The sequence below is a fragment of the Tenrec ecaudatus genome, chromosome 14, assembly GCF_050624435.1.
Source record: "Tenrec ecaudatus isolate mTenEca1 chromosome 14, mTenEca1.hap1, whole genome shotgun sequence".
NCBI lineage: Eukaryota > Metazoa > Chordata > Mammalia > Afrosoricida > Tenrecidae > Tenrec > Tenrec ecaudatus.
This window is the reverse complement of record NC_134543.1, coordinates 1,824,652-1,843,749: the sequence shown is the minus strand read 5'-3', so window position 1 is coordinate 1,843,749 and position 19,098 is coordinate 1,824,652. Positions and strand designations below refer to the sequence as shown.

Below are 19,098 nucleotides of genomic sequence, written 5' to 3'. Positions count from 1 at the left end.
CCTAAGTCACAATAAAGAGTTGGGCGGGGAAGATACCTAGTATGAATAAAGACAAACTAGAAATGCATGAGTTGTCGAAATTCAAATCCCAGCTGGTTCCCTAACTAGAAGACGTCACCATCTTTTTTGCATATATTAAAAGGTCCTAAAAGAGTTATTAAAAGGATTCAATGAAATCTTGTATACAAAGAGCTCTATTTTTTTTTAAGGAGCTAAGCATTCCATTTAATACAGGACCTCTGCACTGTCAATAGCCCACCCACCTCATTAGTACAAGCAGAGCCTAGCTCAGCCAACACATTCCCTGTACCTCACTCATCCTAACTTAGTAGCCACACATCCAAAGGGTCAAAGTATGAACACCCGCTGTCCAGGTTCTTCTGAAATCATCTCAGGTCAGTAAACACAGCATAGCACAGTCAAATGGCTTTGGCTCTTCATGGTAAAATATAAACTACAGACACTGTTTCAAAATTAAGAATCCTAAACCCTCTGGCACAAAGTTGGTTCCATGTCAAAGTAATCCTGTAAGATAAAACAAAACTGTTCCTTAGGGTTTCCAAGGCTGTCAGTCTTTATGGAAGCAGACTGCCCCATTTTTCTTCTGCAGAGTGAGCTGAAAGGTTCCAACTGCTGACCTTGCAGTTAGCTGTCTGTGTAGCCACCACCTCCATCAGTTGGTTTCTTTTGGTATGAAAGCCTTTGTCTTGGTTCTTCCCTTTAGAACAGTGGCTGCATATTCCCTATTTTTCCAACAGTTTTCTTGATATAAAACTCACAGAGTTCAATAGTTAAGCATATGTCCTCCAAGTGACGAGTTGCCTCAGTTTCAGCACTATACTCAGTGGTGTGTCCTTTTCCACTGTGTGCGTGCCCCAGGACTATTTATTTATCCATTCCCAGGTGCATTCAAGCTGTTCACGCTTGCTGATGTGGACAGGGCTACAAATGAACTTGGAAATGCACCTGTCTGCCTGTCTGTCCGTGCTCTAGCTCTCCCTGGGGTATACACCCACCAAGGGGGGCGGGGGCGAGGGGGGCCAGAAACTATTTCTAGGAAGTCCGTCATTTTGTACAGTGGTCCAACACATATTTTTTAAACTTCAATACATAAAAAGCCACATTTCCAGTCACTTCTGGGACTGGGTACAAGGATTAGACGACAGGCCAAATTACCAGTCCAAATCTGTCTTCGAACAGCATCTATGCCAGGACTGGCTCCTGCTGGGGGGGAGCAACCTAGTACCCATTCCACTCGTCCTTGTAACCACTCTTAGCTACCTGACCCTTCCAGTAGGCACAGCAGGAGGCATGGCAGCTCAGAACTAGAATTCTCACCCTCCACACAGAACATCTGGGTTCGATTCCCAGTCAACGCACATGACCCCCAGCTACCATTTCAGTGCCTGTGAAGACTTGTATGTAACTGTGATGCTGATCAATGTTAACAGGCTAAGACAAGCCCAAAGGTCCGGAAACTGACTTCTGAGAACCAGCCAAGAGAAACCCTACGGGGCCTCCATGGGTTGGGGGACAACTTGTTGGCAGCTAACATCAACAACAGATCCATTTCCAAAGCTGCTCACAAGAGGAATGTAAATAATGCAGTAACAAACCACCTAAACATCCACCAATATGGTATCAGCTTAAGGACAATACATACCCTCCTCCCGCCAAGGCCACCCTCCACCGCTCAGTAAGACTGAGAGACAGGGAGCCCAGGGAGCACCATGACAAGATGCCCATTGCAGCTTTGTTTTACCCCCAAGGTCTTAACAGACAAGTGATCATCGGTAGCATGTGGTAACATCTTACCAGTCCCGGCAGTGAGTCAAGCAACCACTTTACAGTACTCTCACTTGGTCTTTCTTACCAGCACTCACTGTATCCACTTTGCAGGTGAAGGCTCTAAAGTGAACCCAGCAATGGTCCAGGATGTGAGACCAGCTGTCTGGCTCCAGAGTCTGTAATTAGCCTCAGGCCTGAGAGGTGATCCCGTGTCCTGTCTTTATAACCATTTGCCCATTGTGGCTATCCGTATATAAAAGGCACACCAAGCAGAACTGAGATTGGAGCACTTCACCTCATAGTCCAAAAAACTTAGTTCCAATATGTTCAGCTGCTTTCAAAAATATGTATTAATGACATATGAAAGCTGAAATCACCTCCTAAAATAATTCCCTGGCAATAAAGGGTACCAAACAAACACTTATTTTAAAATAATTAGCATTTCTATTATTGGAGCTGTATGCCATGCAAACAGTCCGAGAAACAGCGCTACGTGAGGACTAATTCACAACCTTCATCAAGCAGATGATACAACCTGGCTGTACTTACTGATGAAGATCAAAGACTACAGCCTTCTACATGGATTACAACTCCACATATACAAAAAATCCCCAAGTGGACCAGTAAGCAAAACCATGAAAAATGGAGGGAAGTTAGAAATTAGAAGCTACAACAGTTGTGAGATCTAGTGACATGATACACTGGGCAAATCTGCTGTGAGTGCTAGCGAGTTCAAGAATGTCACTTTGAAGACGCAGATCGGCCTGACCCATGTGTGAGAGCTGGACAACCCAGTAAGGAAGACCAGAGAACCGGTGTCTTTGAATTACAGTGTTGGCACAGAATGTTTACTGATACCATGGATCACCAAGTATGGAACAAATACAACCAGAATACCCCTTAATACATGAAGACTCCTTAGACTTCCATCTCTACTACACTTTGGACATGCTATCAGGAGGGACCAATTCTGAAAAGAAGGACATCATACTTGGTAAACAGAGAGAGGGTCATGGGTGGGGGGGATGTTAAGGAAGAGGACACTTAATTAGATGGACTGACATAGTGAACAAAATGGGTTCAAGCCTAGCAACAATGGTGAGGATGGTGCAGAGCTGGACAATGCTTCCTTCAGTTGTACATGAATAGGACAGACTATGGGACCTACCATGACAGAAAAACATTGTGTGCTTATCTGGCTAGGCTGCACACTGGTACAGATAAGAGCTTTCAAAACACAGAATCCAGGAAAGATTAACCCCACCCCCCAGGAACAGTAATGGGAATATCGATACCAAGAGGGGAGGAGAAAGGTGGAGGGGAGAAGGGGGGAACCAATCACAATGATCGACATATAACAACCCCTCCCCCAAACAGGGGACGAACAACAGAAACTTGGGTGAAGGGAGACAGCAGATGGTGTCAAGATAGGAAAATAATAATTTATAATTTATCAAGGACCCACGAAAGTAGGGGAGGGAGGGCAAAAAAGAGGAACTGATACCAGAGCTCAAGTAAAAAGAAAATGTTTTGAAAATGATGCCAACATATATACAAATGTGCTTGAGACAACTGATGTATGGATTGTTATAAGAGCCCCCAATAAAATGATTTATAAAACAAAAAAATTGTGGGCTAGCAAAATATTGTTTTTTAAAATACTGTTTTCATTTTTTAAATGTTTTAAAGGAAAAGATGATATAAAATGAGGCCCAGAAGAGCAATTTGAAATGAAGGAAATACAAACAAAGAACTGAAGGGGGGGGAATTTTAAGTATCAGGAAGGAAACATTAACTTTATTTTTTTTAAAAGGGGCGTAAAAACTATTCCTATATAACAAAAGGAAAAAACCCATTCAAGCTGCTGTAAAATGTCCCCTGGTTTCCACGTGAAGGACAAAGAGAAGGCCAGTTTAAAGATGGTGCTGTGGCAGAGGAAAGGACACACGTACAGATAGCTGACAAAGCTTCTAGGTTCTTCCTTTCTCAATTTCTTCCAACTTGCAATGAAGGTGCCCTGCAACTCTGTGGGTAAACAATGGGAGCAGCAGCCACAGCAGCAATCCAGCGTGGGCTTCCACAGTTGAAATCTGAGCAAGGTTTCAAAACAAAGCTCTACACCCAGTCTCTAAGACACTAACAAGATCTTAGCCATCACTGCAGGTTAAATTGTTAAGGGTGGTCAGGCTGCTTTTGACGCGCAGCCGCCCAACACCCACAACAGAACCAAAGGCCTGTTCCTGCGCCATCTTCACAGTTGTTATCTGTGAACCCACTTGCAACCACTGTGTCCATCCATCTCATAAGGGGTCTTCCTCCCTTTCACTGCCCCCCTTCTCCAGAGACTGGTTGCTCCTGATAACATGTCCGAAGTACAAAAGACAAGTGTCACCACCCAGCTGTACTGAAATCCCAACCTATCTTAAAACTCAATTCAACTTAAGACATGTAAGCAGATTCCAACTAAAACCCAATGAAAAGGGAATATGGATCCCAGGACTGAGCTGGGTCCCTCCCAATCTATAACAGCACCTTAAGATCTTTTAGACAAGGGGCTACTTTAAGCCCCAATGTAACCACCTTGAAAAGGAACTATGAGAGAGCAAAAAATAAAAAAATAAACAATGAGTCAGAAACAACTCTCTTGCGCCTGGCTAGAGTCTGGGGATACCACTGCTGGTGATTTTAAGTCAAGAGCCAAAGATGTGCTACTAAAACAGTTGAATAACCAGGACCCCAACGTAGAGTAATAACCTCCCTCAGTACAGACCAAGCAGCAGCATTAAGAAACCAAAGGTCCTCACTGTGCCTGAAGCAGCTTTCATAAACTTGCCCAGAGAGAACTCAAGATGAAACCTAATTGTAACACTATCTGTAAAATGACATATTTAAAAACCATAATCCAACACGGACATGAGGACTTCTTAAAGTTTGTGGGAAATTTCCATCATCTTTCGATTCCATTTTGCCACAAACATTTTGAAGCCCCTCATGCTGATGCTGTTAGCTGCTGTTGTTGGGCCCAGCTAGGGGTGGCCTGGCACGTGTGGTGGCCCCCAGAACACTGCCCAACTTGTACCACCCTCGGGACCAGCTGCAGAGCAGATTGTTATCATTCTCAGGGTTTTCAATGGCTCACCAGGCCTCTCTCTTCCTGATCTGTCTCATTGGGAGGCCTCTCCTGAAATCTGTCCAGTTACATGCTGGTGGTATTCCCAGACACATGGGTGGTGGCTGTGCTTGAGGACTGCCTGGGACTTGAACTCGGGTCTCCTGCATGGGAGGTAAGAATTCTACCACTGAGTCCTCTGTGTTGAGTGAGGAGCAAGCCATCGCTACACAAGTCATCCAATCAACCTCCCATGGTGGGAATTTAACCTTTGCTGCTGCATTGTTAGTGGCCATCAACTTGACAAGAGCAATGATAAACACCGCCCTGTCCCGCACCACTCTGACAATTGTTGTTTAGGCCCACTGTTGCAGGCACTGTGTCAATTTCATGTCATTAAATGTCTGTCTTCCCACTGCTCACATCCACAAGGCTGATGGGCAACTACCACCTCATGGGGCTGAAACAACGCCCCCTCCCAAATCTGCTGACAGTACAAGTTCCCAAAACAGTTTAGCCTCAGGATGTCTTTACATTCTTAAATTTATTGAAGAACCCAAAGAGACATGTGAATTACATCTGTCAATATCTACTCTACTGGATATTTTTATCAAGATTTTAAATATGCACTCATTACGTGTTAACATAATCTTGAGAGGGGAAATGATGATTTTCTAAAATGTTCACTGAGAAAAATGACACTGTTTTACATTTTTGGAGATGTCTTGAATTCTGGCCTAAAGACGACAGTTGGATTCTCAAATCTGCTTCCACACCCAAACAGCCACTATACATTTTTTTGGTTATATGGAGAAATCCAAAATCATTGACATTAAATAGCTTTCTCAAATGGTTGTAGCTATTATTCTTTGATACTACACCAAAACTCTACAAGTGAGAATGTTTTAGCATTTGTACAAGTACAATTGAAGTGACATTGTGTTCAACATGTTCTAAAACTGTTACCATGATCCATTTCCAATTTTTTTCATTACCCTTATCTCAAAGCTCAGTGCATCCTAAGTTACCCTCCCTCGCTCCCTCCTGCCCACCACAGCTATCACTAGGAAGAAAGGTGACTTTCTACACCTGTCGAAACTTATAGCCTCAGAAACCCACAGGGCAGTTCTACTGTCCTACAGGGTTCTGTGGAGTCAGGATTGAGCTGGCAGTGGTGAGCACAGCGGAGGAAGTATACAAATAGTTGTCCTGTTGTGAGGGCCTTATTTCACACAGCATGGTGTTTCCGAGGCTTTTCTGTTGAAGCCTGCATAAAGACTTCATTTCTTCATGGCTCATACTCCACTATATACATGTACCATGTGTGATACATCCATTCCTTGGTTCTTGGACATTTAGGGGGTTTCCATCTTTAGCTACTGTAAATAGTGCTGCAATGAACGCTGGTGTGCACACATCTGTTTGTGTTTTGCTTTCGAATCATATAGCATTTCTATGTCTGAGAACCCCGTCTTCCATTTTACCAGCAATGAAGGAGGGGTCCCATCCTGCTCTCTGGGCCTTCTTAATCACAGCTACTTTTAGGGGGTATGTAGTAGAAGCTCACTGTGGTTTTGTTTTCTAGTTCCCTACTGACAAAACAATGCTGAACACTGAATGTGCACACTGCTATTTTTATTTCTTCTCTGGTGAAATATCTATTCAAGCCCTTTGCCCATTTTTCAAATTGGGTATTTGTCTTTTAGGTGATATGCTGCAGGAGCTTTTTACATATATAGATGGATATGTGTGTGTGACACTATTATTAGATACATGGTTCCCCAAATTTCTCTCCCCTCTGTAAGTTGTCTCTTCTTTTTGTTAACAAAGTCCTTTGATGCAGGAAAGTTCATAATTTTTATGAGGCTCCCTTTGTCTTCTGTTGCTCTTGCATTATGTAGATTTCTAAAAATCCCACTGTTGAAAGGGCATTTCTAAAAATTAGTTACAATATGGAATCTGAAACACCAAAAACTGTCTGCATTCTACTTTAAATCTACTGGGCTACTTTTGCATGATTTTATGACATTATGATTGGTCATTGACATATACATCTTCCAAATGTTGACCTATCTTACTAGATGAAATTTTAAAATTACATTATCACCACTGAACTCATCGGAAATACTTTTATGCACAGTGATGGTGTGAAGCTCACAATGGCACAAACAGGAATTCCAAAATTCTACTTTCTGCTTGCAAGCTCAAATCTTACCACTGGGCACAAGCAATGTCCATTTGTTTTCCTCAAAACACAGGCTCCCTTCATTTTCAAGTCAATGTCTGCTTAAGTATAAATATCTAATGTGCCACTAGCTCTTCCCAAGTAAAAAGCACAAATCATCAGCCGTATGTTCTTCCTCAAGACAAACGCCAGCTTTCAGCAGGAAGCTTTCAGTCCACTTCCGTTTCACTCTGGCTCAGCAGACACCATCGGTCAAGACTTTAGAATAAAGTTAGTCACTTTTGCTGTGTCCAGGGCATTAAGCGAGGGTATCGTGATGAAGAAATCTGTGGCTACCAGGAGAGTAGCTGACGTTTCTATCTCGATTCTTCCAAAGACACAAGACACTTCGCCTACCCACCACTTCCACACTATGTTGTGCAAGAAAACAGAGCACCTCAGTATCATCATCCTGAGAGTAGTTTGGATCTCAGGGACCCCACCACCACACCAAACTCTTAAGGGCCATTGCTACCGAGCAGTCTTCTCCAGCACACGGTCTCCAGTGCAATCTGTAATGACCCTGTGGGACTGACTCCAGCACATTCCAGAGCAGCCCACTACTAGTGGTGGGCAGTGGGACAGGAAAGAAGAATTGAACTGTGGTGAAGGTGAGAATTGCCAAATAAATATTGAACATACTGTGAACAGTCAAAAATAACAAGCAAGCCTGCCTTGGAAGAAATGCAACCAAAATGTCCTGACAGCTCACCTGTGGCCCCTCAGCCTTCCCCACAAATTTAACATCAGGAATATTAGCAAAAATAAACATGACACTCAGCTATAATACAGACAACAAAAACACTGCTATACTTAAGGGTCAGCAGACAGACCTGGAACAATCGTTGCTTTTTTCCCTCCTGTTCTGTTTGTTCTATTATTTTTTGGTTTTTATTCTTGTTTTTCTTTCTTCCTTCCCCTGTCTATCTACATAAGATAGGCAGGACAAACAATCCAAGGAAAAAACTAGGAGTCAGAGATAAGGAAACAAGAGATCTAAAATTGATGTTGGGGAGGGTGTATAATGCCAGGATGGGGGCTTGATGGAGGGCGCTGTATCAGAGAGGAAATACTGAGAGCTGAATGGAGGGTGAGCATAATAGTGGGGTAGGAGGAAGGTGAAAGGAAATTGAGGAAAGAAATAGGAGGCAAAAGCTATTTAGAGAGGTATAGCTGTAGGCATGTATACATGTAAATATACTAATTTATAATGAAAGGGATAAATCAATGTACATATATTTATATAATAAGTATTAAGATGGCAGACGGACTTTGGGCCTCTCCTCAAAAGCCTCCCTTAGCCCAAGAACACTTTGTTTTGATAACCTGACAGAATGGGTGCATAAGCAAATGTGATGAAGAGAGTAGACGGTGCCCAGCTATCAAAAGATAGTGTATGAGGTCTGAAAGGCTTGAAGTAAAACAAGCAACCATCTAGAAGGGAAGCAAATAAGCCCACATGGAAGAAGCACACCAGCCTGTGTGATCATGAGATGTCAACGGGATCAGGCAAGAGGTATCAAAAGATACAAAAACAAACACTATACTGACGTGAAAAGAGGGGGGTTTAGTGGAGACCCAAAGCCCAGCTGTAGATAACTGGATATCCTCCACAGAAGTGGTATAAGAAAGGGATGATTCAAGCAAGGGTATGTAGTATAGCACCAATGAATCACACATCATTCCTCTAGTTCTTGAGTAGTTCCTGCCCCCCCCACCACTACCATGACCCAGTTCTAACTTACAAACCTGGCTAGATGGGAGAGCACATATTAGTATAGATAAGAGCTCTCAACACAGGGAATTCAGGAAAGATAAAACTCTCAGGAACAGTAGTGGGAGTAAGGATATCATGAGGGTAGGGGGATGGTCAAGGAGGGGGAAGGGTGAGAAAAAGGGAACTCATTACAAGATTGGATATATAGCTGCACCCGTGCACCTCCCCCCCCCAAGCAAGGGACTGAATAACAGAAATGTGGGTGAAAGGAGACAAAGGACAATCTAAGAAATGAAATAACATTAACAATATATAACTGATCAAGGATGCAGGAGGGGGGACGTGCAGGGGAGGGGGGAGCTTATATCAGGTCTCAAGCAGAAAATGTCTTGGAAATGACAGGATTATTACAAATGTGCTTGATACAATTGATGTATGGAATGGTCTAAGAGCGTTAAGAGCTCCCAATAAAATGATGGGAGGGGGAATTTTTAAAAAAAACAACACTGCTGGGGGAGATTAATGGAGACTGAAATAAATGCAAACACGTTCCCAGATCATGACTGGAAGACTGCATACTGTGAGATAACAACAGTGCCCACATGACCTAGATGTAAATTGAACACCAAATTCAAACTCTTGCCATCAAGTCAATGCCAACTTATGGCTGCCCTGTGATTTCCCAAGACCAGAACTCTTTATGAGAGGAGAAAGTCCCATCTTTCTCCCTCAAAGCTGGCTGGTGGTTTCAAACTGTTGACCTTATGAATGGCAGCCCAATGCATAACTACTTCACTACCAACGTTTTTGTTATATTCAACACTATCAAAATCACAATTCGAAACATTAAAGAAACAAATGACACCCAGAATATGAGCATTGAGGCAAAAAGAAAGTCTATTTTCTTTAACAAGAAGGACTTTGCTCTATTGTTTACTTTAAAAGAACTAAAAGCTAATTAAGACTGGGCAGAATGCACACTTCAGGAGACATTGGAGAGGTAGGGTCAGTGTGCACAACTGCTGCCTAACTGTCCTCCATTTTATACAGCTCAACAAAGAACTGGCATCGCGTGGGTCTGTAATGGAAATGTCTATCTTCCATCTGCAAAGAACGTTGGGACAAAACTTTAAATTTCCAGAAAATGTATTAGAATTTAAACGCTAAGCACCGGGTCTGCAGAAAACTACGGTTCATTGATAGCCCAGATCAGATATGAGCCTCAAGTGCATTCAGCCTCACAGAATTCTTGACTGAGTTCCTCCTTACTTCTGCTGGCCCTTCACCCCTGAGGGCAGGCGGGAGGGTAGTTAGTCTGGTCCTCAGGAATGGCAGGCAGGCCCTTGATAGAAACTGGAGTACTAGATCACATGGTCATGAGTCATACCCCTGACCAAGGTAGTCATAGGGCCATGCACCTAGCTTTTCCAATCTCCATGAGGAGCTCTGGCGGCAGTGGGTTATGCCTTTGAGCTGCTAACCAATAAGGTCTGCAGTTCTTACTAACCAGTCAAACCTTAGGACTAAGGGGAGACTAGAGTCACAGCCAGAGAGATCCACAAGGGCAATTCTGCTCTCCTTCCTATAGGCTCACCATGAGTCAGAACTGACTCAACCAGAGTTAGTTTGGGTTAGCTTTCCCGCTTCTGTACGCCCACGTGCAACTGTGGTAAATTACTCAGGCATCAATTGTGATTTTGTGATCAAAGTCCTTCAACATTTCGCCTCCAGGCTGTAAATGAATCTTTTGGACACCATGATGGTCTCGTGCAGATGGCCTCCCTATTCAAATGATTTGTCTTGGTATCTATAAAGTATTTTTGAATCTGGGGTCTTTTCCCCACTAATACAAAATAAAGGCACAAAATACAACTGAAACTATTAAAGTGTATCTTTCATATGATTAATTTTCTATACTGGCAATATGATTACCGGAAAGTAAGTCACTTTTCAAAATCAGCAAGACAAAGTCGTCAACAACAACAACAACAAATCAGCTGATGAGAACTCTGAGGGCTAGGAAGGAACCAAGTCCATTTACAACAGCATCTAAAAGAATGAAATCCCAGCCAAGAAGGGACACAATCTATCCAGGTGAAACACCATTAGAAGAGATTAACGAAGACTTAAATAAATTTGAGTTGGGCTCATGTTCCATATTCATAGATTGAGAGACCCATACTAGTAAGAGCTTCGTACTACCCAAAGCAATGCAGACTCAACACAATCAGAACTCCAACAGCCTTCTTTACAGAAATAGAAAAACCAATTCTGAACTATATGTGAAATGATAAAAGACCTCGAATAGGTATACTAATGATGGAGGAAGAATAAGCTAGGAGTACACATAGGTCCCGAGTGGAAAACATCCTATACAGTTACAGGCAGGAAAAAGCAGCTTTCTACTCCTGTAGAGTTAGTCTCAGAAACCCGCAGGGGATGGATAGTTCTACTGTGTCCCACAAAGTAGTTGTAAGTCAGAAGTGACTCAATGACAGTTGAGGGTTGTTTAGTTTATAGTTACAGTAATCAAAACAGCCTGGTACAACAATAGGCGGATAGAAAAAGAGTTGAGTCCATAAATAAAACCATACAGCTATGGTCAACTGACTTCTGACAAGGGTGCTAAGTCCAGTCAGCAGGAAGAGTCTCATCAATGGTAACTCGAAAATTGCAATTTTTACATAAAGAAAAATTAAATAGGACCCACACCTCATACCGTACACAAAGACAAATTCAAAATGGCCTAAGGATCATCATTAAGGCACACTCCCCCCAAAAAACTACCTCACTGACATTGAGTCCATTCCAACTATAGAACGGGGCAGAACTATCCTTGAGGGTTCTCAAGGCCGTAAATAAATCTTTATGGCAACACTCCCTTGGAGTGGCTGGTGGGTTTGAACTGCTGACCTTGGGGTTAACAACCCAATGTATAACCCACTCCACCACCAAAGCTCCTAAAACCATCCCACTGAATAATCAGGCAGAACACTGTCAGGCCTAACTTTCCATAAGAAATCACCTAAGTGACTAGTAAAAGCACCAACAGTAAGACAAAATAAACAATCTCAGAACATCCAAAACCTTTGTTCCCTAGACTTACCAAAACAATGAAATGACAAGTCACCAACTGGGAAACTACCTCCAGAAGCCAGAGTCTACAGAATCAAAGCATGAGGTTTCACATGAAATGGAAAGGGATGTGATTTTTTTCCACTTTTTGATGTATACATAAATAAAACCTGATCAAATTAAGAGAAAGACAAATAGCTCAATCCCAAAGGGACAAAGGGCTTGAATAGATATTTCACCAAAACAAGTGACATCAAACCATGAAAAGATCTTCAGCGTCATTAACCAGCAGACACCCACACTGTGGAAAACCACAATGAGATACCATTTCATGCCAAGAAAATAAAAAATAACCAAACAGTACATAACAAGTGTTTGCCAAGGTGTAAGAAAGAAAGAACCCTCATCCATTGCTGGTGAGGATGTAAAAATTTGAAAGCCGAAATCAGCCTAACTGCTGGAAAAACCCACAAGTGGAACTCCTACCCAACTCAAACCCGTTAGCTGGCTCCAATTCATACTGGTCCCACAGGAAAGGGCAGAAATCCTACAAAGGGGTTTGGAGACTAGAAACCTTTACAGGACCCTGTAGTCTGACCTTTCTCCCAAGAAGCGCTGGTGGGTTTGAACCGCCTACTGTGTGGTTAGCAGCCCAACACTTACCTAATCCACCCCCACCCAGGACTCCTAGAAATGCTGTACGACACACAATTCCACGCAATCCCTACAGACTTGAAAGCAACGACCCAAAAAGTGGCTTTTGCACCAAGGCTCATTCACAGCACTGTTCACAATAGCCAACGAGTGGAAAGAATCCTCATACCTGCCAACAGATGAATGAATGAATGAATGAATGAATGAATGAATGAATGAGGCACAATTTGTGGGGCGAAGCAAACGGACACTAACCGGTCCATCCACAGGAGATGACGCCTGGACGGGCGTAGGCTCCAGCAAGGGTGGATGGAGCGTGAAGGCTGGCAGTATGCTGAGCAAAACATGCCAACTGTTAACAGGGCAGATACTGGTATGTCCTCACTTACACAAAAAGCCGAGAAGCAAATACAGAGAGACCAAAGTTTACCCGTGGGGGTTCCGGGTGGGGGTGGGGGGACCGTGACACAGGGCTGGACGACCCCGGGGCTCGCTGGCTGTCAAGACTTGCACTGTTGAAGGGGGTGTGTTTTGCTGTGTGCCGGCATATTCTTAACAACAAAAGAAAACGTCAAGAGAAGTCTTCATTTCAAAGGTAACCCGCAGTGCTTACAAGCCGTAGGACTGGGCAAGCCCCCAGCGGGGATCACACCTGAGCAGGAGGCCCCAGGCCTCGCCACGGGCCCGACAAGCGGCGCAGGGACGGAAGGTCGAGGAGCCGGCCGGGGCCCAGGACTTCACGGCACTAGGTCCCCCGCCCGCCCGCCCGGGGCCGGTCTGCAGCACAGGATGTCACGCTGAGGACTGCTGGCCCCTGACCCAAGCCCTAAGGGGACGGGGGAGGGGAGAGGAGGGGCGGGCGCCCGGGCGCCGTGACTGCCGGTTCAGAAGCGCGCTCGGGCTGCGAGGACGGACGGCCTGTCCCGGAGGAAGTACAGCCGGAGCGCTCCGGAGGGGCGACGAGGGCGACACCGGGCTCACGTGCTTGGGGCCTGCGCTCAGCAGAGGCCAGACCCCGTGCCTGGTGAGGTGGCGGGCTGCGAGGAGGCGGAGGAGGAGGAGGAAGAGCCTGCAGGAGGAGGCTGACTCCCGGGCCGCAACAATGGGCTCGGGCCGCGAGGGTGGTGGGACGGCGGCGCGGGGCTGGCTGTGACCCCCAAGGCTCCCGCCGCCGCCCAGAGATCGCGAAGCCGGCGCCGGGGGCGAAGGCGCGCCGACCCCGAGGGAGGAAGGCGCGCGCCGTCAGGGCGACAAAGGCGTCCGGCGGGCGGCCCGGGGCTGCTCAGACCCTGCGGCGGTCCTCGGCGAGAGGAGGAAACTTTCCCGCACGCCCCTGAGCGCGTGCCGGCGGCGGCCCGCGGCGGAGCCCCCGCAGGGCCGCGCGGGCGCTCGGAGGGCATCAGCCGGGGGCGGGGGGACCCGCCGCCGCACGCGGGGCTGCCCCGGGCCGCGAGGAGGGAAGCAGGGGCGAAGCAAGGCCGCCGTCCGCGCCCAGGAGACCGCCCGGAGCCCCCGCCCGCCAGCCTTCCCCGCGCTCCAGGCCGCCGGCGCGCGGCCGCGAGCGGAACCCGAAGTACTTACAACGGCATCGTCTCCGGCGCGGCGCCGCCCAGTCACTGCCCCCCCGCAAGCACCGCCGCTGCCGCCCTGGGCATGATCCACTGAGGCGGGAGGGACGCGGCTACCGCAGCCGGGCACCGACCCCGCTCCCGCTCCCGGTCGGCCGCTTTACGCGCTTCGCCTCCTTCCCCTTCGTCCTAACATGGCGCCCGAGCGCTACCACAGCAACGTTCTAGAACCGCTGACGCCGCCACGCACGCCGCGCGCTTGCGCATCCGTCGCGTGCCGCCGCGAGGCCTCGTGGGAAATGTAGTCCGGCCTGCGGCGTCGCCCGCTGCCGCGGTGCCTAGTGGGAACTTCCGGCGTCTCGTGGAAGTGCGGTCGCTGCGCTTTTGAGACCGAGTGTGTGCGGACCCCTCCTGGCTGCGGATCCCCCCGCAGGTGCCCGTGGGACATTCCCAAGCGCGGAGTTCCGAACGCAAAAACGCGCAGGCTGCCCGATGCCCTCCCCCGAGCCTTCTCCGCAACCTCTAAGCAATACCTACTTCCCTGGACTGAAGAAGCGAGGGAAAAGCCTGGCATTGGAAGCCTAGATGTTATTAGGAGCCAGCACCCCACCACCACCCACGCGCTAGCTAAGCACCCCCTGGCGCAAGGTTTTGCCCCTTTGGCCCACTAACTTTCCGTGCCTGTACGCATGCGCCCAAGAAACACTTTGCGGGATAACCGGGTGATGGCAGCGAATCCTGGAATAAGATTCGGCATTGCTTTTTTTTTTTTTGGTTAGTAATATACACAGCAGAACATGCACGCCTCAACCGTTTCAGTGACCTGGATTACATTCGAGCTGTGCAACCCTTCTCCATTAACAAATTTACTGCCCGCTAAGCCTTAGCGCCTAAGGTGCCTTTGTAAACGTTCCTGTGGCCGCGTCTGATCCCACAGAGGTAGGTCTTAAGGAGCCCTGGTGGCGCGTTGGGTTAAGGTCTGGGCTGCTAAGCACAAGTTAGGGTTCAAACTTACCATCCTCTGAAAAACCACTCACCCAGTGACATCTCAGCATAAATCACCATATTTTATGCAAATACCACAATGTGGTTTTTGCAAACCACCCAACCCCCTGGCGTTAGCCAACTATGCCTACTATTTGTTAAGCATACTTGCTCAGTGTTTACATGGGTGGGGCTATGCAAAAAAAATGCAGTACTTCCAGACGTCATACTAGGTAAGATCATAAGAGCATGGAGTGATTTGTGCTAATTCTGAAAACCCTGTGGGAGCCTCACAAAGCAAAACCCACCAGGGAGAAGGAGATGCCTTAGAATTCTGTGCAGGAGCCACACCCACTGCCTTGAATCCATTCTGACTCCTAGTCACCCTTTAGCTAGATTCCTACCCAAACCCACTGCCACACAGTCAACTCCAAGCCAGGGACCCTACAGGTGGATAAAACCGAGTCCAACCCTACTGCCTGGAGTCCATTCTGACTCCTAGTCACCCTATAGCTAGATCCCAGCCCACTGCCTTCCAGCTGATTCTATCTCATAATAACCTGATAGCTGGATGAACAACAAAGAGGAACAGAGTTGATCTCAATTCATAACAATTCTTTAACTGGATCGAATAAAAAACCAAACCACTGTCTATTCCATTGCAACTCATAGCAACCTTATAGCTAGATGAAACCTAAACCACCAAGTCATCTAGAACTCGTTGTTGTTGTTAGGTATCATCGAGTGCACTCTGACCGGATGCACAGCAGAATGAAACACTGCCCAGTCCTGGGTCATCCTCACCGTTGTTCCTGTACTGGAGCTCATTGATGCAACTCTGCTGTGAATCCATCTCTTGGCACTGCCCCTCTACCAAACATGATGTCCTTCTCCAGGGGCAGCTCTCTCCTGACAGCATGTCTAAAGTACATAAGACGATGTCCCTCTCCTTGCCTCTAAGCACTCTGACTGTACTTCTTCCAAAACAGGTTGGTATGCCCTTTGGCAGTCCATGGTACTTTCAATATTCTTCTCCAGCCACAAAATTGAAATGTATCCATTATTTAGTCTTCCTTATTCAATGTCCAACTTACACATGTATATGAGGCAATGGGATACCATGATTTGGATCAGTAACATCCTTGCTCTTCAATACTCTATTCTTGAGCTGCAGATTTATCCAATGCAATGCATCTTTTGATCTCTTTAACTGCCGCTTCCATGATCATTAATTATGGCTCCAAGCAAGACAAATTCCTTTGAACTTCAATCTTCTCTCTGTTTATCATGCTGTTACCTCTTGGTCCAGTTGTGAGGATTTTGTTCTTCTTTACATTAGGTTATAATTCATACTGAAGGCTGCACTCCTTGATCTTCACCAGCAAGTGCTTCAAGCCCTCCTCACTTTCAGCTAGCAAGGTTGTGTCATCTGCATATCACAGGTTAATAGGACTCTTCTCATGTAATCCAGCCTCTGATTATTTGTTCCACGTACCTGCAGTATCCCTAATCTGTCTGAGAAGAAGTATGGCCAGTGTGCTTCTGAGTGGCAAGAATAGCGACACTTCATCTTACAGACTTTGGACATGTTGTCAGGAGAGAACAGTCCCCGGAGGAGGACATCATGTTTGGTAAAGTAGAGGGGCTGTAAAAATAATAAAGTGGAAGATCCTCAAGGAGATGGATTATTGACACAGTGGCTGCAACCATGGGCTCAAGCAGATAACCGCTATCCCAAACGGAGTCCTGGTGGTGGTGTGGTTGCACATTGGGATTCAATCTCCGGGGTCAGGAGTTCAAAACCATCAGCAGCTCCTCAGTAGAAAGACTGAGCTTTCTACTCCCATCAACAGTTGCAGTCTCAGAAACCCACAGGGGTATCTCTGCGAATCAGCATTGACTCCGTGGCAGTGAGCTGCTATCCTGCAGGCACAGTACTGACAGATGTTGGACTTCGGGTCAGAGCTCTTCCATGGAGGGTGCCCAGTGAATGGTGGCCGGGAACTACCAAGCACTATTTAATGCCTTCCTTGCTTTATTATGATATGTATTAATCTGGTAGGCGTGGCTCTGCTGCTGTCGTTATTACTGAAAGTTTTTTTCCCTATCACCAACTCCTATTATTTGTGTAAGTAGTGTCCAGTCACTTAAGAATCTAGTCTAGAAATGAAATGTCTTGAAAATGATGATGTAACATATGTACAGATGTGCTCGACGCAATGGATGTATGGATGGATTGTGAAAAGAGTTGTCAGAGGCCCCAATAAAAATGATTTTTAAAAAAGAGTCTAACCTATAAAAGCCAACAATTTATATATTGTGGTTCATAGCTGACCTATACTTGTATAATTCCCTTTTCTCAACAGTGTTCTAAGTCCTGTACCAGTGGCTAAATTAATGACACTATCAATTGAATTACCTTATGCCCCAGGGGGTGGTAATATTCTCCAACATAAGATGACAATGTCTCCAAAGTGAACCAGAGACATATATAAACACTAAGGAGATGAATGGATTTGGAGCTCCCACTGAATTCTAGCCCCAATCTAAGAACAATTTATTCTATGACATGCCCCTGCTTGATGCTTATTCTCACGAGGAGACCACTGAAAATATGGGTGCGATAGCAAAGTGTGGTGAAGAAACTAGATGGTGCCCGGCTATTAGAAGAAACAGTGTCTGGGGTTGTTGGTCCAGGTAGACTAGAGAAACAAGTTCATGGAGACACTCACAGTTGTATAAGAGATTTATGTACAAGAGCAATTGAATATTGAAAAAATGTCCCAGTCCAGATCAAATCCATAAGTCCAACATTAGCCCATATGTCTGATACCAATCTATAAGTTCCTCTGCAGACTTATGAAATACATGCAATGATGCTGAATGCAGGAGGATCACAGGCCAGTGGGTGGGAAGTCTTGGGGATCCAGTGGTGTTATAAGCATCTCAGCGCTGGCAGGGGTCTCTACATAGCTTCTCCAGCTCCAGAGGTCTGGTTGCACCAGGGTAGGTCCATGTGACTTCTTCAGCTCCCAGGGCATAGCACCATGTGTCTTGTCAGTAGATCATCTCTCAGGGAGTGAGGAGAGAGAAAAAGTGTCTCCCATCTCCAAGTAGGAAAGTACAGGCCTTCCCAGAATTCTCAGGAGAAGGCCATGCCCACACAGAGGCCTCATTGACTATGATCCCATTGACAGACTAGACTCCACCTCTTCACTCAATTCTCTCAAGTTCCAAATTGACACCAGATTATGTAACTACCACAGGGGTCTTAAAGGCTTGAACTCAAACAAAGAACCATGTAAGTGAGTGTGGCAGTTACATTCTCTAGTGTCAACTTGAGTGAAGGGATAGAGTCTCGCTATCAGGTTATAGCCAATGAGGCCTCTGTGTAGCATGGCCTTCCCCTGAGGATTCTGGGAGCTCCTGTCTTCTTTCCAGGAGGTGCGACACACACACTCTCTGCTTGTTCTTCCTGCTGACAAGACACTTGGAGCCACGCTGATCCCAACCAGAGCCCTGGAACTGGAGGAGCCACGGGAAAACTCACACCAACTCTGAGATGCTTCCACTGCACTGGATCCACAAGACTTTCCACCTACAGGCCTGTGATCTTCCTGCATTCAGCATCATTGCATGTTGTGTCAAGTCTGGGTAGACTAGAGGAACAAATTCATAGAGACACTCATGTCTGTAAGAAAGAGGTTTATATACAAAACCAATTGAAATAAAGCAAACATCCCAGCCCAGTCCAGATCAAGTCCATAAGTCTGATATTAGCCCGTATGTCCATTACTAATCTATAAAGTCTTTTTCTGACTCACAAACACATGCAATGATGCCAAATTCAGGACGATCACAGGGCAGTGGGTAGAAAGTCTTTGGATCCAGTGGTGGTGTAAGCATCTCAGCACTGCCAAGGGTCTCTACATGTCTTCTCCAGCTTCACAGGTCGGTTTGCATCAGGGTAGGTCCATGT

General features: G+C 46.0%; 1 protein-coding gene across 2 annotated transcripts in view; it reads right to left on the bottom strand.

Annotated features, from left to right (window-relative positions):
* The window catches only part of PAPOLA (poly(A) polymerase alpha), a 50,120-nt gene extending 35,753 nt beyond the window's left edge, over positions 1–14,367 (bottom strand). For both annotated transcript variants that reach the window (XM_075531475.1, XM_075531476.1), the window contains exon 1: positions 14,149–14,367. In XM_075531475.1, coding sequence (XP_075387590.1) covers positions 14,149–14,156 — 8 coding nt within the window. In that variant the 5' untranslated portion in view covers positions 14,157–14,367. The remainder of the gene's footprint in view (positions 1–14,148) is intronic.
* Between the last annotated feature and the right edge of the window lie 4,731 nt (positions 14,368–19,098).